At 42.1% G+C, this 22521-nt stretch overlaps 1 protein-coding gene across 1 annotated transcript in view; it reads left to right on the top strand.

Annotated features, from left to right (window-relative positions):
* Positions 1–22521, top strand: part of SLC9A9 (solute carrier family 9 member A9) — a 693984-nt gene that overhangs the window by 544729 nt on the left and 126734 nt on the right. The window contains exon 14 of the mRNA XM_066599390.1: positions 8764–8843. Within this exon, the coding sequence (XP_066455487.1) occupies positions 8764–8843 (80 nt within the window). The remainder of the gene's footprint in view (positions 1–8763; positions 8844–22521) is intronic.

Consider the following 22521-nt stretch of genomic DNA (forward strand, 5'->3'; position numbering starts at 1 on the left):
TGCCTATTTAACCATAGGATAGGGGATAATTTTACGATCAGTTGGTGTCTCATGGCATCAGTTGGGTGCCATGTTACCTCCTCCTCACTATATGCTTACGGCATCCTCTGTAGTAGAGAAGAGCTCGAATGGAGCAACAGTCGCCCATGCTTTTCCATTCACTTTCAATCTGTCTGTCGGAGATAGTCGAATACAAGTGCTTACCAATCTCTGTCATCCCCATTAAAATTAATGGAGCAGGGCTACTCATGCATGAACAGCGCTCCATTCAGTCTGACATCCCTGTGCGTGGGAGAAATGACCTTGCAGTGATGAGTAGAGAGGGTCACAGGACCTTAGTTCTCAGGATTGGTGGGGGTCTCTGGATCATTTCCTGATCTTGTGCACCCATGTAATAGGTGAAAAGCAATTCACGAATGAATTTAATATGGGTCCTTTCAAAGTGCTTGCTAATCCTGTGCACCACATTTATAATATTTTTAATAGACATACTGAAGGAGGTGTGGCTTAGTAGAAAAGGGGCGTATTTTAGTGGAAATTTGTTTCTAGAATTACTAAATTTTGGCACTAAATATTGGTGTAAACTGAGCAAACCAATTTCTGGTAGAAACATATTGAAGTGTCTAAAGATGTATAAAATGGATTAATTTGATGCATTTTCAGAGTAGACTGGATTAGTAAATCTGCCCCGATGGTGCTCAAAACTGACCAATAGAAAACAACAGTCCAAATTACTTGCTGATCCTGACATACTGCTCAATGTGACAAAGTAATTCTACATATCATATATGACGTTCAATACTCTTGTGTAATAAGACAAGTATTAAAGAGGTGATACATTTATTGGCTAAGCAGAAAAATTATATATGCGAGTTTTGAAGCTACTAGATCTCTTCATCAGGTCTTCAACAACATATATAACATAGGGGCACATGTATGAACCTTTTTATGCCAATTTCTGGTGCCAAAAAAATACTACTTTTTGTGCAAGCAGGTATTTGCATATAATTTGCAACTTTTTTTCTGTCTGCAACGGCCCTGCCACCTTTTGGGAAAGTGGGTGGGGCTTATCAGGAGGAGGCTTGGCTGCCCCAGACTGACAGATTTCTGTATAATTTATGCCACAAATGTATAGCAGTATGTGCTCAATACATAATATATTTAGTGCATTGTGCAGCGAGGAAAACTGTACTAAGGGCTCATTCACACACACAGGCATAAATATGCTCTACGGAGTGGATGGAACCCATTAATTTCAATAAACGTACTAACTCTTGTGAATTTACATGAAAAAACGTAGCATGTCCTATTTTGGTCCATTAAGGCCTATTGGCCCCCATAAATATGCTGTGAATACACATGATACATGCATATTTCTGCTGGAAATCACTGGGGCGCATTGCATATTTTTTGGCAAGCGTGAAAAATGCAATGCTCTTGCGAACCCCCCTCCCCACCCCCCTTTCCCCCGCAGTGTTCTGGTCTGTGAATACGCAGCATGTTCATAGACCGAAATCTGCCTACGCCTGTGTGAATGAGCCATAAGCCCGGCGTCAGAAATGCCAAGCCTAAGAAATTTCACCCATAGTTTGATGAATATGCGTTCAAAAAGGGGCAAGATAAGAATTCAGGCAGTAATAGGCAGAGCACAGCATTTAAATAATGATAAACCAGAGTCCTCTGCTACAACATTATAAAAGACATCATAAAATTGTGTTCAAAAAATGACTTCTCTCTCTAGTTCGTCACAATGAATATATTACATTTTTGCAAGCCAACAAGATAAGCCGGCAGTAAATGTTCAGTTATCATATGTCAGCCTTGTTGTTATTATTGAATTATAGACATTGTCAAAAAATGGATTCGATTAACCTTGTACGACGCGTTTGATGTTGTGAGGGAAATTTGAAAGCCTGATAAGCATATGCAAAAATAAATGTCCTGGTAACTGCATTTCAGGTTTGAGCAATATATTGACATGCAATTTGTGTTTGCAGATTGGTATATAAATGTGAACCATGAATACAGATTTCTCACACTGTGATCTCACATGGGGTAACTGCTATTGAAAGGGGTCCTTCTGGTGTCTTAATTCAAAAAAACATAATTGCTGTATAAAAAAAATCATAATCAATGTAATGGCCTAAATTCCATTGTAAGGAGGGTTTCCAGGAATATAACATTTACATTACTCTAGTACCTTAACCCTTTCCAATCCAATTTTGGATTCAGGGTTTCCTAAAAGGCTTTCTCTTTTTGCTGCTATACAACGGTGCCATCTGCTGGCTAAAGCCAGTGTGTGTGCGCCAGAAAGGCTCCGACAGTGGAGTGGCTGGCAATAGATGGTAAGAATACCCTGCCGGACGTCTTCTGACATTGGAGCTGTACGAGCTTCAATCAGAATGTAGGAAGACGTCAGACAGTGGATTGGAAAGGGTTAAAGTAAAACGTTGGTCATGTCTTATCCTCAGATCCCCCATTCTCTGAGACTTGCACTTGTTGCCAAGTTCCATGAAGTAATTATCCTGACTGCCCTAGAACTTGCAGAGCATCTTCTTAAACCTATTTGTTAGTAGCTTGTGAAATTATAGAGACAGTAATCTTCAAGAGAGGCTTGCAAGAAGACCTTAGGGGATTCATTTATAGTTGTCATTTAAATCAGTGTACAGGAGAGTGGGAGGGGGAAGGGAGACCAGCCAGCAGCATAAAAGATCTGTGATTATCTCTCCTATCCCCCGTTCCATGGCAAGGGAGACATGAATTTTTGTTTATTTTATCATTAAGATCCCATCAGTCAGAGAGCATTTGCTCTCTGATTGTCACATATGGGTTTTTTTTCCCAGAAAAGGAGTGAAATTATGAGGACTTGCTCATCTAATCACTCCTTTACATTGTTTAAGGCTTTTCTCACACACAAATTTTTAGTAGTGTGCTTTTTGGACTTGCAAGAAATAACATTAATTTCATGCCTTTTTTACAAGCTTTTTTTATGGATTTCATAAACCGCAACTGTGTTTTCCTCAGGCTTCCCAGCTTACTTTGGCAACCAGGCACCTGACATGCTTTTGTTAGGTTGAGCAGGTAGAGGAGCTTTAGGGCCCCTTCACACAAGTGAAGCGTATTTGCATGCGTTTTTGCAGAAAATAAGTTGCATATTTGCGCGTGCAACTGCATATTTTTATTGTACATTTTCTGCGCCCAAGTCATGCACAATTGCGTGCCCAAAAAAAGTATGCATCAATGTTCATAGCTATTGAAATGGCTAGATTCTTTAATGAGTGCCGGGTGTGTTCTTTCCCTACCCATTTGTGTGGACAAAATATGCAATTGTTAACAAAGCCATTAAAATCAGTGGGTTCTATTTTCTGCGTATTATGCCCCAAAATTTTGCGTGCGCTAAAATGCACACAAATACGCCCGTGTGAAGAGCCCCTAAAACACATTTACAATAGTGTAGGTTTAAAGCCTAGGACCGCTCACCATATGTGTATGGTTTGTGGTTGTAAACAGGTTAATACATTCTTTAGGGCAGCTACAATGAAAGAGAGTTAATGGTCAACCACAAGAAATCGGGAAGTGGAAATGGAGATGCATTCAAAGACAAAGTGTATCCAGGCCTCCTGTAGTACAAAAGACTTGTACATGACAGCTGTTTTCTGTCATGAAATTCCCTGCCTTTGATGTTGCTGACATGACTCTGCTGCCCCTGTCCCAGTCTACACAATAACGGAGTGAAGTTACAGAAATAGGAAGTGTTAGGATATTATATGTAGTCCAATGGCTAGTGTGAAAACTGGGACAGAAATGTTATACAGGTGGTTTCTTAAAAATAATAGAAATAAAAATTCCACCAAAAGCTATTTAAAGTATGTAGAAAAAAAACAATTTAAATGCAGTTTTGTGTAATTATTCTGATAATACATTCCCCTTACATGAATAAAGTACATATAACATAAAACTAGAACTTGAGCTAGTACATTACTAAACCTTTATAATAAGGTAGATGGAACATTACCTCTGCAGCGTGACCTATTGGAAGGCAACATTCCTGCAAGTCAATGTTGACTCTTTATACAAGCCTTATAACAATGACTGGGAATTGAAAGCCACACCAGAATCCATGTACAGACAGCTGTTTCGGGGTTTTGCCCCTCATCAGTGTGCAATAGGTTTCTGGCTTGGCTGGTAAAAAGATTTTATACAAGCCTTATTACAATAGCTGGGAATTGAAAATCCTCTCATTAGCCAAGCCAGAAATCTACTGCACGCTGATGAGGGGCAAAAACCTGAAATATCTGTCTGTGTACGGATTCTGGCCTGGTTTGGTCAGTCATCGTTATAAGGCTTGTATAGAATACTTTATAGGTTTCTCCTCACACACCTACTAGAGGTTTTCCCTAAGGAGAAATTATACCCTTCCTGGACTGTTCTATTCATTTTCTACAGCTTTAATCTTCTGTGTGCACTTTACAAGGTAGAATAATCAGGATTGTCAATGCTGCTACCTTTCTCTTTCAATTTATACAGCAGGATGTAACAAACAGACTGATTAACTTGCTTTGTATGCCTTGTTTTGATGCTGCAATTGTAATCTATTCTCTACCTATACATGTCTGATTATTTAGCACAATTCATTCAATGTTCACTAGATGCCTTCTGACGGTTGCTTTGCTGATTTCGAAAACCTTTACTTTGTAGATGTTTATTTTGCATCTATCTATCCATCCATCCATCTATATCATATCTATCTTTTTTTCTATATATCCCATATCTATCTATCTATCTATCTATCTATCTATCTATCTATCTATCTATCTATCTATCTATCTATCTCATATCTATCTATCTTTCTATCTATCTATCTCTCCTGGTTCTCCTCCTACCTATCTGACCGCTCTTTCAGTGTCTCCTTTGCTGGCTCTACCTCTCCTTCTCTTCCCCTTGCTGTTGGGGTCCCCCAAGGCTCGGTCCTTGGCCCCCTCCTTTTCTCTATCTACACAGCCCCTGTTGGACAAACCATCAGGAGCTTTGGCCTCCATTACCACCTCTATGCTGATGACACCCAGCTATACACCTCTTCCCGTGACATCTCTGCACCTTTCCTCCAAAACATCACCAACTGTCTGTCTGCTGTCTCTAACACTATGTCCTCTCTCTACCTAAAACTAAATCTCTCTAAAACTGACCTACTGGTGTTTCCTCCTTCCACCAACCGACCTCATCCTGACATCTCCATCTCAGTGTGTGGCGCCACCATAACTCCCAAACAACATGCCCGCTGTCTTGGGGTCATATTCGACTCAGATCTCTCATTTACCCCCTACATCCAATCAGTGGCCCGAACCTGTCAGCTGCACCTCAAGAACATCTCAAGAATCCGCTCTTTTCTCACCATAGACACGCTGAAAACGCTTATTGTTGCCCTCATCCACTCACGGCTCGACTATTGCAACTCATTGCTGATCGGCCTGCCCTGCACCAGACTCTACCCTCTCCAATCCATCCTGAATGCGGCAGCCAGGCTCATCTTCCTGTCCAGCCGCTACTCAGATGCCTCTGCCCTGTGCCGGTCACTGCACTGGCTGCCCGTTAAATATAGAATTCAATTTAAACTTATTACCTTAATCCACAAAGCCCTCCACAGTGCAGCGCCCCCCTATATTGCTTCCCTCATCTCCATCCATCACCCAGCCCGGGCTCTCCGCTCGGCAAACGAAACTAGACTGCACACCCCTCTAATTCGAACTTCTCACTCCCGCCTCCAAGACTTCTCCAGAGCAGCACCAGTCCTCTGGAATGCACTACCAAAGAACATCCGGGCAATCCAGGACTCGAAAAACTTCAGGCGTGCTCTAAAAACGCACCTCTTCAGGGATGCATACCGCATTCCCTAAACAAACCCTTCTGTACACCGCCTGATAACATGTTTCCTGACCTACTGACTGCAATCCCTGCTAGCCATCATAAACCGCTCCTGCAGTCATATTGATCCTGCCGTCGCATAGCTAAATGTCTGACTGTTGTCTGTATATAGCATCCCTCACTCTCCATCACGCGATACTGTGCACACCTCCAGCCCCTTTACCTTCTGTATCACCCCATTACTTGTAGTATGTAAGCTCGTTGGAGCAGGACCCTCACCCCTATTGTTTCCACCAACTGATTACGATTGTAACCGTGGTTCTGTAATTTTTTGTACTTTTGTCTTTCTGTATTCCCCCTGTCTATGTAAGCGCTGCAGAATATGTTGGCGCTATACAAATAAAGTTTATTATTATTATTATTATCTATCTCATATCTATCTATCTATCTATCTATCTATCTATCTCTCTCTCTCTCTCTCTCATAGCTATCCATCTATCTCCTTATCTCATATCTATCTCTCTTTCATATCCATCTATCTATATCTATCTCATATCTATCTATATATCTTATATATGTCTATCTATCTATCTATCTAGCTATCTATCTCATATCTATCTATTTATCTATCTGTCTATCTATCTATCTTCTATCTATATCTCTCTCTTTTATCTATCCATCCATCCATCTATCTCCTATATATCTATCTCTCTCATAGCTATCCATCTATCTCCTTATCGCATATCTATCTCTCTCTTTTTCATATCCATCTATCTATGTCTATCTCATATCTCTCTATATATCTCATATATGTCTATCTATCTCATATCTATCTCTCTATTTATCTATCTTCTATCTCCTATCTACCTCTCTCTCTTCTATCTATCTATCCATCCATCCACCCATCCATCGATCCATTCATCTATCTCCTATCTATCTATCTATCTATCTATCTATCTATCTATCTATCTATCTATCTATCTATCTCATAGCTATCCATCTATCTCCTTATCTCATATCTATCTCTCTCTCTTTTATATTCATCTATCTATCTATCTCATATCTATCTATCTATCTATCTATCTATCTCATATCTATCTACCCATCCATCTATCTCATATCTATCTATCTCCTACCCTGTTTCCCTGAAAATAAGACATACTCTGCAAATAAGACATAGCATGATTTTCCACAATTTTGGAGGATGCAAAATGATTTTTCAGGCTTTTTGAGGATGCTTGAAATATAAGCCCTACTCCAAATTTAAGCCCTGCTAACAGTTAATTAAAAAAGTCAATTTAAATAGTGTCCAGGCAGCTATAGATGTAAAAAAGTTAAACCTTTTTGAACAAAAATTAATATAAGACACTGTCTTATTTTTGGGAAAACGCGGTATCTATCTATCTATCTCTTATCTATCTATCTATCTATCTATCTCTTATCCATCTATCTCTCGCATAGCTATCTATCTCTTTATCTCATATCTATCTATCTCTTATCTATCTATCTCTTATCTATCTCTCCCCCTCATAGCTATCCATCTATCTATTTATCTCATATCTATCTCTATCTCTCTCTTTCATATCCATCTAACTATATCTATCTCATATCTCTTTATATATCTCATATATGTCTCTCTACCTCATATCTATCTATCTCATCTCTCTCTCTCACTCTCCTCTCTCTCTCTCTCTCTCTCTCTTTCTCTCACTCTCCTCTCTCTCTCTTTCTCTCACTCTCCTCTCTCTCTCAAAGATACAGTTTTGTGCCCTTCTCCCCCTTACCAATTAATGAATTAAGCCACTTTCACGTGGGCGAAAAAAATCGCTTTTGCCGCAATACGATAGCGTAAGAAAGCGCTTTTACAATGGGTTCCTTTACATTAGTGCTGTTTTCTCTTATGGTATCTTGCAAGAAAAATAAATTGCGGCATGCTCTAAATTGCTGTGATTTGCAATTTTTTTGTAGCCTATTTTTCCCTACGGAGACTTCGTTTTTGTTGCACCACAATGCACAAAATCACGGTTTTCATGCGATGCAACTTTAACATTGGAAAATAAACCCTAGCTGCACTCCATTAAAAAAACGGAATACTTAGCAGGCTGGGACCGGGTCCTCCGACTGCTCTCCGGAGCTCTGCTATGCATCCTGCAGTCCTTGTTCGCTCACAGAAGATCACTTCCTGGTTGTAGGACTCATAAATCCCGCCTCCAGGAAGCGATGGCTCTGATTGGCAGTGCTGGATGAACCAATCAATGCAGCACTCGATGAACCAATGCGATGGCTGTGCTCACAGGTTCTGCAACTTACTAGCACCAACCTCCCTCTTGGATGGTCACATGACATAGAAAATGAAGAAAGCAGCCAGACTAGGTACAGTGAACCTATTACAAAATGACTTATTGTGATGATGTACATTAGATTTTAAAATGTTAGTCTGTGCCCAGAATACCCCTTTAATGTGGACCTTTCAGATTTCAGCCTACATTCACAAATGATACAGTACAAATGCTTACAGATAAAAATAACTAGTGTTCATAAGTAATAAGTCTTGTGGATCTAATGGACATACACAGGCCAATTGAATCCTTATCTCATGAATCAAAGCACTTGAGGCCTGGGGTCAAATCCAACTTGGACAACATTTGTGCTGAGTTGCTTTGTTTGTGTGCATGTTCTCCTCTACTTCAGTTTCCTCCCACACACCAAAAATATGAGATTGGCACTAGTGTGTATGTCAGATGGATTAACACTTTAGCCCCCATGCAGGAGGAACTGATGCGATTGTTCTCAATCTGCGTACAGCTTCACAGAATATATTGGTGATATAATGTGTAAACAATGGTGAAAGTTGGTTCAGTCCTGTAATTAATGATCTATTACATCTGCTTTGTTCAACAGCGGTCAGAAAACCCAACTCAAGGTTCTACAAAGGAAGAGAGTGCACATCTGTTCAGAATATGGTATGGTTTTGATCACAAGTATCCTTTGCCTTGTCTTCACTTTCTTTTAAAGCTTGAAATATAAGAGTCTGGAAATAACATAATGGTATATTGTTATAGCACTACTCAATGATTACTGCGGTCCAACGACAATTCTGAGAATGAAAGAGCCACATCGCATAGTTGAACCCCGACTAGCTTCCATGCAAAGAACTGAAACATGGAAGCATTCAAGGGAATGCAGTTCCCGCACTGGCCAGTGTCCAGAGACCGCAGCGCAGGCAAAATTTACTCAGTGCTAAATTACTGCTGCGGCTCCATCATTCTCATGATCAATGGAGGTACCAAGAATTGGATTCCCAACAATCATAAAGTGATGGCATATCCTAATGATATGTCATCACTTGATAAGATGGGAGTACCCCTTTACATAAACAATCAACATCTATTGGTCTAGAGTACGTGTCTTCTTGAGCACCTACATAAAGGAGTGTTCCTCATGCTAATGGAACTAACAAATGGCCTTTGGAGTTGGTGATAGTAGAGTATTAGGTTCCTCTGTAGCTTCCACTGATATGGATTTGGATATACAACCTTATGATGTAAATATATAGTTCCGGTTAATGGGGTTGTGCAAACATGGCGTCCACGTGTCAAAGAGTGGGGCTTCTCCTATAGGACCTCCACCTATGCTCCAGAGGCGCTTTATAAGAGACGCTCCCATCCTGGAAGACCTTTGATTGTCCTGTTATTTCAGGATAGCCATTGATGTGAATGGCTGTGTTGTAATACTACATTTCCATGCAGCAGCCACTGAAGTGGAGGTGTCAGGTTGGCTACGGGGGTTACTGAGAGCAGGACTTGGGGCATCCTGAAAGGGACTGTGCATCTTGGCATAGCCTTTTAAGGATTTTACGTTTGGCTCAGACTTACTTTTAGGTTCTCTTGTACTACTTCAGGGTTTGTACAAGATTATTGTTAAATTATTGCTGACCATGTAGTATCTTCATGATTTAGGAATATGTTTGAATTTTCCAATTTCTCTGCTGCAGTTATACAACTTGCCATTTGTGTGATTCACTTTATCTTTATGCTATCTCCATTACTGTTCAGAAAATAGAATTTACTATTTCATTGTTTACATTGAGGTAGCGCGCATTTTTTTGTATAATGAAAAGTTCTTCTTTATGATTAACAGTTCTGCAGCACATGTTATCCAGAGATTAGGCGGTACACAGTATTGACTTTATTAAAGGAACACTGAAGGCAAAACCGATGTACTGTGTTATTCCCAGGGCAGGCCCGAAGGAGTAGCCCGTGGCACAAGGAGTATGGTCACTGCTCCTGTAGGCCCTGTACTAGGAGTAGTCTAGCAGCATTTTATGGAGTATTCCTTTAAACCTTCATATTTAGTGTAATCGAAAAATGAAATACAAAAACCAGGGATCTCAGGCGCTGCTGAAGAGTAATGATCCAAGGGGGTGAAAACCAAAATCAATTTATTCAAGTAAAAATTATGCATTTCGGCACTAGACTGAAGCCTTCATCAGATTAATTACAATTGATCTTGGTCTTCACTACCCTGGACCATTGCTCTTCTTCTTTCACTAGCGCCTGGGATTGGTTTTTCAGTTCTTTGCCCACTGTACGGAGGTTATCCCGCCTGTACGGTTCAGAGGTAGCATCTGATATACATCATTTTCTGGTGTTGTGCCTGGTTTGCACAACCCAGTATGGTGAGCGTATGGTATTTGTAACTCATTCCGACAAGTTTTATGTGGTGATGCAACACTATGGAAGCACTTATTTTATCTCATATCTAATGTTAAACGTCTATACATTCTAATAGTATCTTACTTGCATGTCATCACAGATTTTAAAGAGGAGAAAATCACTAAAGTGTTTAATTTAAAAAAAAACCACGCATATATATATGTGTATATATTGTGAAAGAGTCCTTCAGGGACTGGGGGCGGCACAGACACTCTGGAAGTGCATGAAAACTTACAGCAGTCTTTATATTGACGTATGCTTCCAGTCAGAAAAACACAAAAGTTCATGCGATACAACCAAAATGAAATGCTGCACCACGCAGGGTGCTCAGAGGCTTCCTCCTCAGGCTGTCAGGCTGCAAGATATTGCTCTCTCCTCAGCTTGTCAGACACTGACCCCATGGACCTGCAGCCTTTTATGCCCCAGTAACGGGGCCAGTGCCTACAGCTGAGTTGAGAGCCAGGGGGAAGCTATGGACTGGATCTCCACCCTGTCCAGACTAAGAGCCTGGGAGGGAGATATACTCCATCCACAACCTCACCCTTTACCTGCCTACTATATATATAGATATGGATAGATATATAGATATGGATAGATATATGGATATAGATAGATATAGATAGATAGATATAGATAGATATATAGATATAGATAATTAAATATATAGAGATATATAAATATATATATATATATATATATATATATATACATATATATATATTTTTTAGAAGATGTCTCAGGCATTTAAATAGAACTTGCTGAAAGCAAGTGATATGATGAAATGACAACATAACTATTACTTCCCCAGTAAATGTCCTGCTGCTCTAGTGGTCCCATCGGTCTCTGTTGCTGTCATTGAGTGATGATGACCTAACTAGTTAAATAAGCACAGCAGTCAAATGAAGGAAGCGGAAATTTTCCAGATATTATTTTAAAGACATCCTTACCACTCAACACAGGAGTCTGCTGAATCCAAAGGTTTCTCCCACCTCCCACACATAGAAAATGCTTGCAGGGTAGTTGTAGTCACCTACCCTTACACCCAGTTATCCACCAGAAATCAGTAGTGCATGATCACACACAGGAAATGAGCTCATGGAAAGACATCCATACTATGTAAGAAAACAAACTAGTGCAATAGCATTCAAATCAGTTCCAGATGTCTTTAATGGTCATAACCCAATAAGATGTAATTTATTTGATGTTTTGAATGTCTGTAGTAATATGTATTTAAGATCATCTGAATCATATGCCAATGTGCCCTGCAAAAAGCCTGTTGGTGAAATCCTGAATTTGGCTGCTTGTTGGCATGGTATCTTCTACAGAGCTGTGATTGTTCTAAGTAAGAGAAATCAAGTAATCTTGTAGATATGATCACTTTTAATGGCTAACAAAAATACGTGATGTTATAGTGAGCTTTCGGACCTCTCAGGGTCCTTCCTCAGGCATAATGGAACAGATCTACAGACATATTTAATAAATACACATGATCACATGGGAGGGCACGAACATGGTGAACTTAATTTTCACTAGATAAATTCCAGAGACAGAGGGTAAGAGGCCACAGACACATTGGGATTAATAGCATTTGGATAAATAACAGGAAGGGTTGACCATAACAGTAAATAATTAGTCCAGTGACAAAGAATATGAAAGGAATGTGATATCTCTCCTTCAGACTTGCAAACAAGGAAAATGGAACAATTCCCCTGGAGCACCACCTATTAGATGGCAGCATTCCTTCAAATCAACGTAGGAGTTTCTACCAAGTCTGTAAAGCAATGATTGGGAATAGCACCCCTGCTGGATGCTCTCCTTGAGGAGAGACAATGCCATTCCCGAACCACTCACCCCCCAGATGTCTCCACCAACCCCCGCCTAGGTGTTGTCCTTAAGGACACCCCTGCTGACCTCCTTCAGACCTTTCATATTCTCCATTGATGCAAGAACCTTGCTCTGAGGTTCATACCATTCCTGGGGAGCATAGTTGCACATGGACATGGTAAAAATCTTTTATTTTTTTACCTTTCAAACTTTGTGCAAGTTTGAAAAAAACAGAAAGATAGGTCCTGCCCTATCTTTCTCACACATAGTTAACCCCTTCCCGCTATATGACGTACATTTACATCATGCAGCATTGGGGTGTGTATAAAGGGAGATCGCGGGGCGACATCTCTTCATACAGCGTGGGTGTCAGCTGTTTATTATAGCTGACACCCGCGGGCAATAGCTGCAATCAGCCGCGTGGCCTTTTGTGGCTATTAACCCTTTAAATGTTGCTGTCAATTCTAACAGTGGCATTTAAATCTCCCGAATGTTGTTCAGGAGTCCCGTACGCCACCCTCTCCCCTTCCCCCGTGGTGAGATCGCAGGGAACAGTGCTGGTGTCATGGAAAGGCCCCAGGGCTGTCTCGGCAGACTGCCTATCAAGCCATCCCCATATGGTGGCTTGATAGACCGCCTGTCAGAGTGCAGTATGATGTAATGCTATAGTATTACATCATACTGCAGGAGTGATCAAAGCATCACTAGTTGTAATCCTCCAGGGGTCTAAAAAAGAAAGTAAAAATGGGATCAATAAAGTTTTTTTAATTGTAAAAAAAAAAAGTAATAAAAGTTTAAATCACCCCCCTTTTGCCATATCTATAATAAAAAAAATCTAAATCCTAAAACAAAAATACATATGTGGTATCGCCGCGTCCGTAAAAGTCAGATCTATCAAAGTAGCGCATTACTTACCCCGCATGGTGAACTTCGTCCGAAAAAAAAGTCGTATTTACTCCAAAATGGTATCAACGTAAACTACAGCATGTCTCACAAAAAATGAACCCTTGCACAACTACATCGACAGACAAATAAAAAAGTTATTGTGCGTAGAAGATGGCGGCAAAAAATAATTTTCAAAAATTAAATGTCTTTGAAAAAAATAAAAGTACTACAGCGAAAAAAAACTATACAACTTGACAAAACTATACGACTATGACACATAGAATAAAGTTATCATGTCATTTTTATTGCAGTTTGTACGCTGTAGAAACTGAAAGATGGTGGAAGGTCGTTTTTTTTTTTCTTTTCATTTTACTCCACTTAGAATTTTTAAAAAGTTTTTCAGTACATTATATGACACATTAAATAGCACCATTGAAAATACAACTTGTCCCGCAAAAAAAAAGGCCTCACACAGCGACGCCGATAAATAAATAAAGGAGTTGCGATTTTTTAAAAGGGGGAAAGGAAAAAACGAAAATGGAAAAATAAAAAGGGGGCCGGGTCATTAAGAGGTTAATACTATGTGTGAGAAAGATAGGGCAAGTCCTATCTTTTCTCTCATGTAGTAATCAGGAGCAAGAATCCTTGTAGAGAAAACAAACCTTTAAAATCAATAGTTTTGTTTTGTCCTGTTATGCAGCTTTGATTTTCACGCCCGCATAATGGACCGCCGTGGGGTGTCACTATTCTACTGGGGGCCGCTGTGGGGTGTCACTACTTTACTGTCGGCTGCCGTGGAGGGGTCACTATTCTACTGGGGGTCGCCGCGGGGTGTCAGTATTCTACTGGGGGCTGCCGTGGGGTGTTACTACTCTACGGGGGGCCACCGTGGAGGAGTCACTATTCTACTGGGGGCCGCCGTGGGGGGGGGGTCACTATTATGACTGAAGCCCCAACGCTGATATGAACTGGGCCTCACTTCTTTTATTTGCTATGTTCTTTATTGTATTTTTCACTAAATAATAATAATAATGTCACTATTTTACTGGGAGCCGCTGTGAGGTGTAACTATTCTACTGGGGGCCACTGTGGGTTGTCACTATTCTACTAGGGGCCGCTATGGGGTGTCACTATTCTACTGGGGGCTGCCGTGGGGGGGTCACTATTCTACTGGGTACTGCTGTGTGGGCATCACTATTCTACTGGGGGCCGCTGTGGGTGGGGGGGGTCACTATCCTACTGGGGGTTGCCATTGGGGTGTCACTATTCTACTGAGGGCTGTCGTGTGGTCTCACTATTCTGCTGGAGGCCGCTGTGAGGGGGGTCACTATTCCACTGGGGGCTGCTGTGGGGGGGGGGGTCACTATTCTACTGGGGGCCGCTGTGGGGGGATCACAATTCTACTGGGGGCCGCCGTGGGGGGGGGGGGTGTGTCACTATTATACTGGGGGCGGCCATTATTCTACCGGTGGCTGCCATGGGGCTGTCACTATTTTACCGGGGGCTTCCGTGGGGGGGTCACTATTATACCAGGGGCCGCCGTGGGGGGCATAATTATACTGGGGGCCACCGTGGGGGGGCGCTATTATACAGGGGGGCCGCCGTGGGGGGAGTGCCATAATTATACCAGGGGCCGCCGTGGGGGGGGGGGTGTCGCTATTATACCGGAGGCTGCCACGAGGGGTCACTATCATGCAGGGGGCTGCCGTAGGGGGGGGGCCTATTATACCGAGGGCCGCCGTGGGGGGGCCTATTATACCGAGGGCAGCCGTGGTGAGGTTCACTATAATACCAGGGGGCGCGCCGTGGGGGGGGTCACTATTATACTGGGGGCTGCCGTGGGGGGGGGGTCACTATTCTACTGGGTACCGCTGTGCGGGCGTCACTATTCTACTGGGGGCCGCTGTGGGTGAGGGGGGGGGCACTATCCTACCGGTGTTCGCCGTGGGGTGTCACTATTCTACTGAGGGCTGTCGTGTGGTCTCACTATTCTGCTGGAGGCCGCTCTGAGGGGGGTCACTATTCCACTGGGGGCTGCTGGGGGGGGGGGGGGTCACTATTCTACTGGGGGCCTCTGTGGGGGGATCACAATTCTACTGGGGGCCGCCGTGGGGGGGTGTCACTATTATACTGGGGGCGGCCATTATTCTACCGGTGGCTGCCATGGGGCTGTCACTATTTTACCGGAGGCTTCCGTGGGGGGGTCACTATTATACCAGGGGCCGCCGTGGGGGGGGGGGCATAATTTTACCGGGGGCCACCGTGGGGGGGGGGGGTCGCTATTATACAGGGGGGCCGCCGTGGGGGAAGTGCCATAATTATACCAGGGGCCGCAGTGGGGGGGGGGTCGCTATTATACCGGAGGCTGCCACGAGGGGTCACTATCATACAGGGGGCCGCCGTAGGGGGGGGGCTATTATACCGAGGGCCGCCGTGGGGGGGCCTATTATACCGAGGGCAGCCGTGAGGAGGTTCACTATTATACCAGGGGGCGCCGTGGGGGGGTCACTATTATACTGGGGGCTGCTATGGGGGGGGGTGGCCCTGTTATACCAAGGGCCACCGTGGGGGGTCACTATTATACCGGGAGCTGCCGTGGGGGGGGGGCGTCTCTATTATACCGGCGGCCGCGGCGGGGTGGTCACTATTACCGCTGGGGTATGTTTACATGTGGCAGAAATGGGCAGGGTTGTTTCAAAATAGACAGGGTGCAGATTTTGACTGCTTTTTGGATGCGGAAATGCTGCAGAATTTTCCATAGAAATTTCCACTCAGGACATTCTGCAGTATTTCCACATCCAAAAAGAAGTCAAAATCTGCACACTGTATTTTGAAGCTGCCCTGTCCTTTTTAGAATGACCGGGGTAAAATAGTACATAGTGGTAAGCCCCGCCCCCTGACATGTTGGCACTTTGCGATAAATAAGTAGGTTTTGGGTCGCAGTTTAGGCACTCGGTCTCTAAAAGGTTCGCCATCACTGACATAGTGCATATATGATTAACACTTTAAAACATGTTAGGCTAGGTCACATCAGCGTTGGGGCTTCAGTCATAATTCAGTTTCTCTGCTCCATTTTTGGAGCAGAAAAACGGAATTAAAATGCAATAAACGGATCCTTTTCCCCACTGATTTCAATGGGCTTTATAAAAAGCTGAAAGCAAATGGAAAGTTCTCAGTTTGCTTCTGTTCTGTTAGGTGTCCATTTTTTAAGGGAAACAGTGAAGAGCAGCCTGTGGCATTATTTGTTCCATTTACAAAACAACAAAAGCAAACTGAAAGATCTCCGTTTTTTCAAAAGTCCATTGAAATCAGTGGGGGGGGGGGGGGGGGGATCTGTTTGTTTCAGTTTTAATTCAATTTTTCTGCTCCAAAAATGGAGAGAAACTGAAGCAGAGAAACTGAATTATAACTGAAGCCCCAACGCTGATGTGAACTGCGCCTTACTTCTTATATTTTCTATGTTCTTTATAGTATTTTTCACTAAATTGTTAAATAATAATAATAATCTTTATTTGTATAGCGCCAACATTCCGCAGCACTTACATAATTTTTACTACTGCTGTAAACTAGCCTAAAACTGCTCACCTTCAAAACTTATTTTTCTCACGAGTTAAGCATACTTTCAATATTTCTTCAGATGTTTTCCTTTGATGTGACCATGGAACCTACATACATTACTTTTAGAGTAAAATCAAAGAAACAACTGGATTGGTGCATTAGTGGGATGTATACCCTGGAGGCATAATGTACTTTACCAGTATATTTCCCTATTAGAAGATTACAATAGGTGGGGATTAGAAAATGCATGCATCAGCCACGGCGTAACCTAGATTGCTGCATTTAAGTTTGCACATTTTTTTTTACTATTCTCCGTGCTATGATTGGGTGACCAATTATCCATTCTCTTTTCTGTCCACCCATACAATTATTGCACATGCTAATTTCCCACACAAATGGTTTTTTTTTAACTTTTTTTAGTTTTCGTAAATATTATAGTTAATTTAAAAAATAAAAAAAATCTTATTGCTTACTTTACGTTTTGACAACTTTTGTACATAAAAAATTACTTTTACACATGTTAGAATCTATGGAATTGATGCTCAGTCATTCTGCCCCATTTATTTGAAAAGGGCTGTACATTAGTGAAGGGGCCACATTACCGTATTAAGTGATATAGTCCTTTGTTCTGCAGGTCCTCTGGATTTGGACTCCCGCAGATCACATATTGGCATATCCTAACTCCATACCTACATTGCTAGTAGCGAGTTGCAACCAAGACTCTTGTGTGCAACTCGCATCAGACAGCACAAGGACACCCTGTCTCATGTACAAGATACCACACATTACATGTACTAGTCTTGTCCAAGAATTGGACAAAAATAGGACATACAGAAATTTTTTCAAACTCGGACTGTCATTCCAAGGGAAAAATAATAATAATCTTTAGTTATATAGCGCCAACATATTCAGCAGCGCTTACAATACAGGGGAAATAAGACAACGGTTACATGAAGTAATCAATTGATGGAAACAGTAGAGGTGAGGGTTCTGCTCCAACAAGCTTACACACTACAGATAATGGTGTGATGCAGAAGGTAAACAGGCTGGAGATGTGCATGGTATGGTGAGGTGGAGAGTGAGGGATGCTATACACACAGACAATGGTCAGGCCGTATAGTGGCATAATCGGGATGACTGCAGGTGCCGGTTGATTACGGCTAGCAGGGATTGCAGTCAGGCAGAGTACCGAGGGGTTTGGTTTAGGGGATATGGTATGCCTCCCTGAAGAGGAGTGTTTTTAGAGCACGCCTGAAGTTTAGTGTGTCAGTGATTGCCCCAATATTTTTTTGGTAGCACGTTCCAGAGGACAGGTGCTGCTCTGGAGAAGTCTTTTATTAAAAAATCACTCATATGCATGAACTTATTCAAGAGAGTAGGTTTTCCTGCGAAGGTCGGTCCATCTCGGAATCAGACACAACTCAACCAATATTATGTGTTAATATGTTCTTCACAAGTTTGGTAATTCCTTACCCTAAACTAAACAATGTGTAAACCAACATTTCTCATTTGTGAAAATTTTCAATCTGATGCATCATTTCTGACTTCATATTTGGAATTAGCACCTTCAAATCGTATAGGATCAGAACAATTCAAAAAAAAAAAAATATATATATATATATATATATATATATATATAAACCCGTGTTAGCATTTAGATTCCTGCGATCCATCGAGAAATAATCGTCCTGCATAAAAGGGTCCTTAGAGATAACCAGATCACTGCACACTTTGAATCCCAAATTGTGGGCCATTTTAAGGCTCACCTGTCCTGCACTCCCCCAAGTATACTGGAAATGCCCCTTTATATGTAAATGTGCATAAACCCACCTCTGAGGTCCACATCACAAGACTGGCCCACAATAAACAGGCCTGTAGGCATGTGTGGTTATTGTGTATTGTTACATATCAAGTGGCAACAAGATCAACATGTTTGTCTATAGTTTTTTTTGTTGGGTTGCCCCTGTATATTGGGTTCATGTCCTAATACACAAGAGTTGGAAGTAAAACTATATTCCATCACTATAAAATGCATAACTTTCTACAGGATTCATTATAAGAATGTATTAGATGATACAGTCCAGTAACAATGGGACCAGGGACAATAACACAGTGCTGAGCAATTATTCAATGATTTCAATAGCCATATATAAATATCTCTTCGGCTGAGTTGGACATACTGGGACTTACTGGATTCTCAGTTTCTATACACATTTGTTCATTTTAGAAAGCACAGTACTATAGACTTTCAAACAAGAGAAAAGAGAAACCTGAAGACACGCTTAAGGTTGACAGCAAATTCAGAAATAGGTCCGTGTGCTTTCTTTTAAAGATATGACTGTTTCCTGGAGCAAAAGATTTGGTATCTGCTCATTGATCTTAGAAAAATAATCCCCGCTGCTTTTTATTAAATCAGGAGCAATTCTGCTTCTTGTCGAATTGTCTGGAAGGTTTGTTGCACCCAGTCATCCAAAGTAGCATGACCTGAAAGATTTCAATTATAGCTGCTTAGCTGAAACTTGCAGAAGTGATGCTTATCATTTCCTGTAATGAGCACAAGATGATGAAGATGCCTCATCTCAATGATAACCCTTGATTTTTAACCTGAAGAACAACAAATTTCCATTTCTTGAACCTCAAGTTGTGTTGTGTATTCCGATCTACAGCCTGACACCTGAAGGTCATCCGTTGTAAGCATGATTTGCTTAGTGATGCACATCTTGTTGATATAAGTGTCAGAAATATATTCCCATGTAATCATACTGACATAGGTCATGTATGTCAAATAGCTGCAATAAACAAGTGATAGACTAGATTGTTAGAAAACAAGGGGGCAGTAATCCATAGGGACAGAACATGGTGTTAGACATACTGAAAGTCAACTCCACAAATAATTATATTCTCACCTTAGAATCATAGAATAGAATTGTAGAGTTGGAAGGGAGTTCCAGGGTCATCGGGTCCAACCCCCTGCTCAATGCACGATTCACTAAATCATCATAGACAGATGTCTGTCCAGCCTCTGTCTGAAGACTTCCATTGAAGGAGAACTCACCACCTCCCATTCCACTCACTGTCAGAAAGTTTTTTCTAATATGTAATCTGTGCCTCCTCCCTTTCAGTTTCATCCCATTGCTGATAGTCTTTCCTTGTACAAATAAAAATAGGGCTGATCCCTCTGCATTGTTATACCCCTTCAGATATTTGTAGACAGCTATTAAGTCTCCTCTCAGTTTTATTTTTTGCACGTAAAACATTCCCAGATCCTTTAACCGTTCCTCATAGGTCATGGTTTGCAGGCGGTTCACCATCTTGGTAAGTCTTTTCTGACCTTTTAAAATTGGGGTACCCAGAACTAGACACCGTATTCCAGATGAGCTCTGATTAAAGGGGTTGTCCCGAGGCAGCAAGTGGGTCTATACACTTCTGTATGGCCATAATAATGCACTTTGTAATATACATTGTGCATTAATTATGAGCCATACAGAAGTTATAAAAAGTTTTTTACTTACCTGCTCCGTTGTTAGCGTCCTCGTCTCCATGGAGCCGACTAATTTTTGGCCTCCGATGGCCAAATTAGCCGCGCTTGCGCAGTCCGGGTCTTCTGTGTTCTTCTATGGAGCCGCTCGTGACAGAGAGCGGCTCCGTGTAGCTCCGCCCCGTCACGTGCCGATTCCAGCCAATCAGGAGGCTGGAATCGGCAGTGGACCGCACAGAAGAGCTGCGGTCCACGAAGCAAGAGGTTCCCGGCGGCCATCTTCACAGGTAAGTATAGAAGTCACCGGAGCGCGGGGATCAAGGTAAGCGCTCCGGTAAGCTGTCTGTACGTCCCTGCATCGGGGTTGTCTCGCGCCGAACGGGGGGGGGGTTGAAAAAAAAAAAAACCCGTTTCGGCGCGGGACAACCCCTTTAAGGAAGAGTAGAGAGGGATAATTACCTCATGATCTATAAATATATCACAGAATTGCATTTGCCTATTTTGCTGCTGCATAACATTGTTGACTCATGTTCAGTCTGGGATCTATTAATATACCCAAGTCTTTTTTACATGTACTGCTTAGCCCAATTCTTCCCATTCTGTATGTGCTTTTTTCATTTTTCTTGCTCAGAAGCAGGAGTTTGCATTCCTCCCTGTTAAATACCATTCTGTTAGTCGTCACCCATTGTTCAACGTTGTCTAGATCTTTTTAAATCCTTTTTTCTTTTTTTTAGTGCTAGCTCTCCCTCCTAGCTTTGTGTCTTTGGCAAATTTGATTAGTTTTCCCCCCAATCCCCTCACCTATATCATTTATAAAAATGTTGAACAACACTGGGTCTAGGACAGAGCCTTGTGGTACCTCACTTGACACATCCTTACAATTGGATCTGCAGCCAATAATCACCACTCTTTGAGTATGATCACTCAGCCAGTTGTGAATCTATGCAACACTTGCTTTGTCAATCCCATATTTGGTCATTTTTTTCAATAAGGACGGTATGAAATACTTTGTCAAAGTCAAGATATACTATATCTACTGCATTTTTCTTGAGCAACCTAGTTCGTTATTCTGAAATAGAAGGAAATTAGATTCGTCTGGCATGACTTGTTTGTGACAAACCCATGCTGGCTCTGATTAAGTACTTCATTCTCATCCAAGTACCGAACTGTAAACAAATAGTGAGCAATGTTTTTTTTGCACTGAGGCCTTAGTCACACGGGCGTTTTTAGCCGCGATTTGCGCATGCGCATGCGTCCGGCGATTTTATAAAACCATTGCTTTGCAATGGTATTGGACACATGAGCGCTTTTTATGCGCTCGTCCGATAAATTATAGAACAGAAATCGCAGATCGCACCTATCTGCGATCTGCGATTCCTGTTCTCTTCTGTATATGCGCTCAATGGGGCCGGCGGCAGCAGCGCCGACCCCATTGAGAACATATAGAAGACAAATCATTCTTCTCTGCCACAGCTGTTACAGCTGTGGCAGAGAAGAACGATGTTTGCCCATTGAATTCAATGGAGCCGGCAATACAGCCGACTCCATTGAAAGCAATGGGCTGCCGGACAGCGCTGGATGAATTGTCGGGAAGGGCTTAAATATATAAGCCCTTCCCTGCAATTCATCCAGAAAAGTGTTAAAATAAAAAATATATCCCGCTCCTGACAGGAGAGGTGAAGAGGAGATCGTTTCTGACGAAGAAGACAACGAGGGAGTCTCCAGGGGCTTCATGAAGGAGCTGATTGCTCATGCCCTTCGCCCTATCAGCGCTGACTTAGCTGATATCAAAGAGGAGTTCAGGCAGCTGGGGCACAGAGTGGAAGACTTAGAGTCTACATCAGCAGCAATCACCACTCACGCAAGACAGCTGGAACAAGTGGTAATGGATCAGCATCTTCACTTAAACAGAGTGTTGTTAATGCAGGAAGACCTTGAGAACCGGAATCGTCGCAACAACGTCCGCATCAAGGGTCTTCCTGAAGCCGTGACGGGTGAGTGCCTCCTTAAAGCTGCTATGGAGATTTTCGGGTCCCTCCTAGGTGAGGACAGAGCGGCGTCAATTAATATTGAAAGAATACATCGTGCTCTTAGACCCCTCCCTAATGCATCTGAACCACCAAGGGATGTTATCTGTAAAGTTCTTAATTTCCCTGATGCGGCAGCCATCTTGAGAGCCTCAAGAAGCAATTCCCCAGG

This window comes from Eleutherodactylus coqui, chromosome 1 (assembly GCF_035609145.1).
Source record: "Eleutherodactylus coqui strain aEleCoq1 chromosome 1, aEleCoq1.hap1, whole genome shotgun sequence".
In the NCBI taxonomy this organism is placed as follows: domain Eukaryota; kingdom Metazoa; phylum Chordata; class Amphibia; order Anura; family Eleutherodactylidae; genus Eleutherodactylus; species Eleutherodactylus coqui.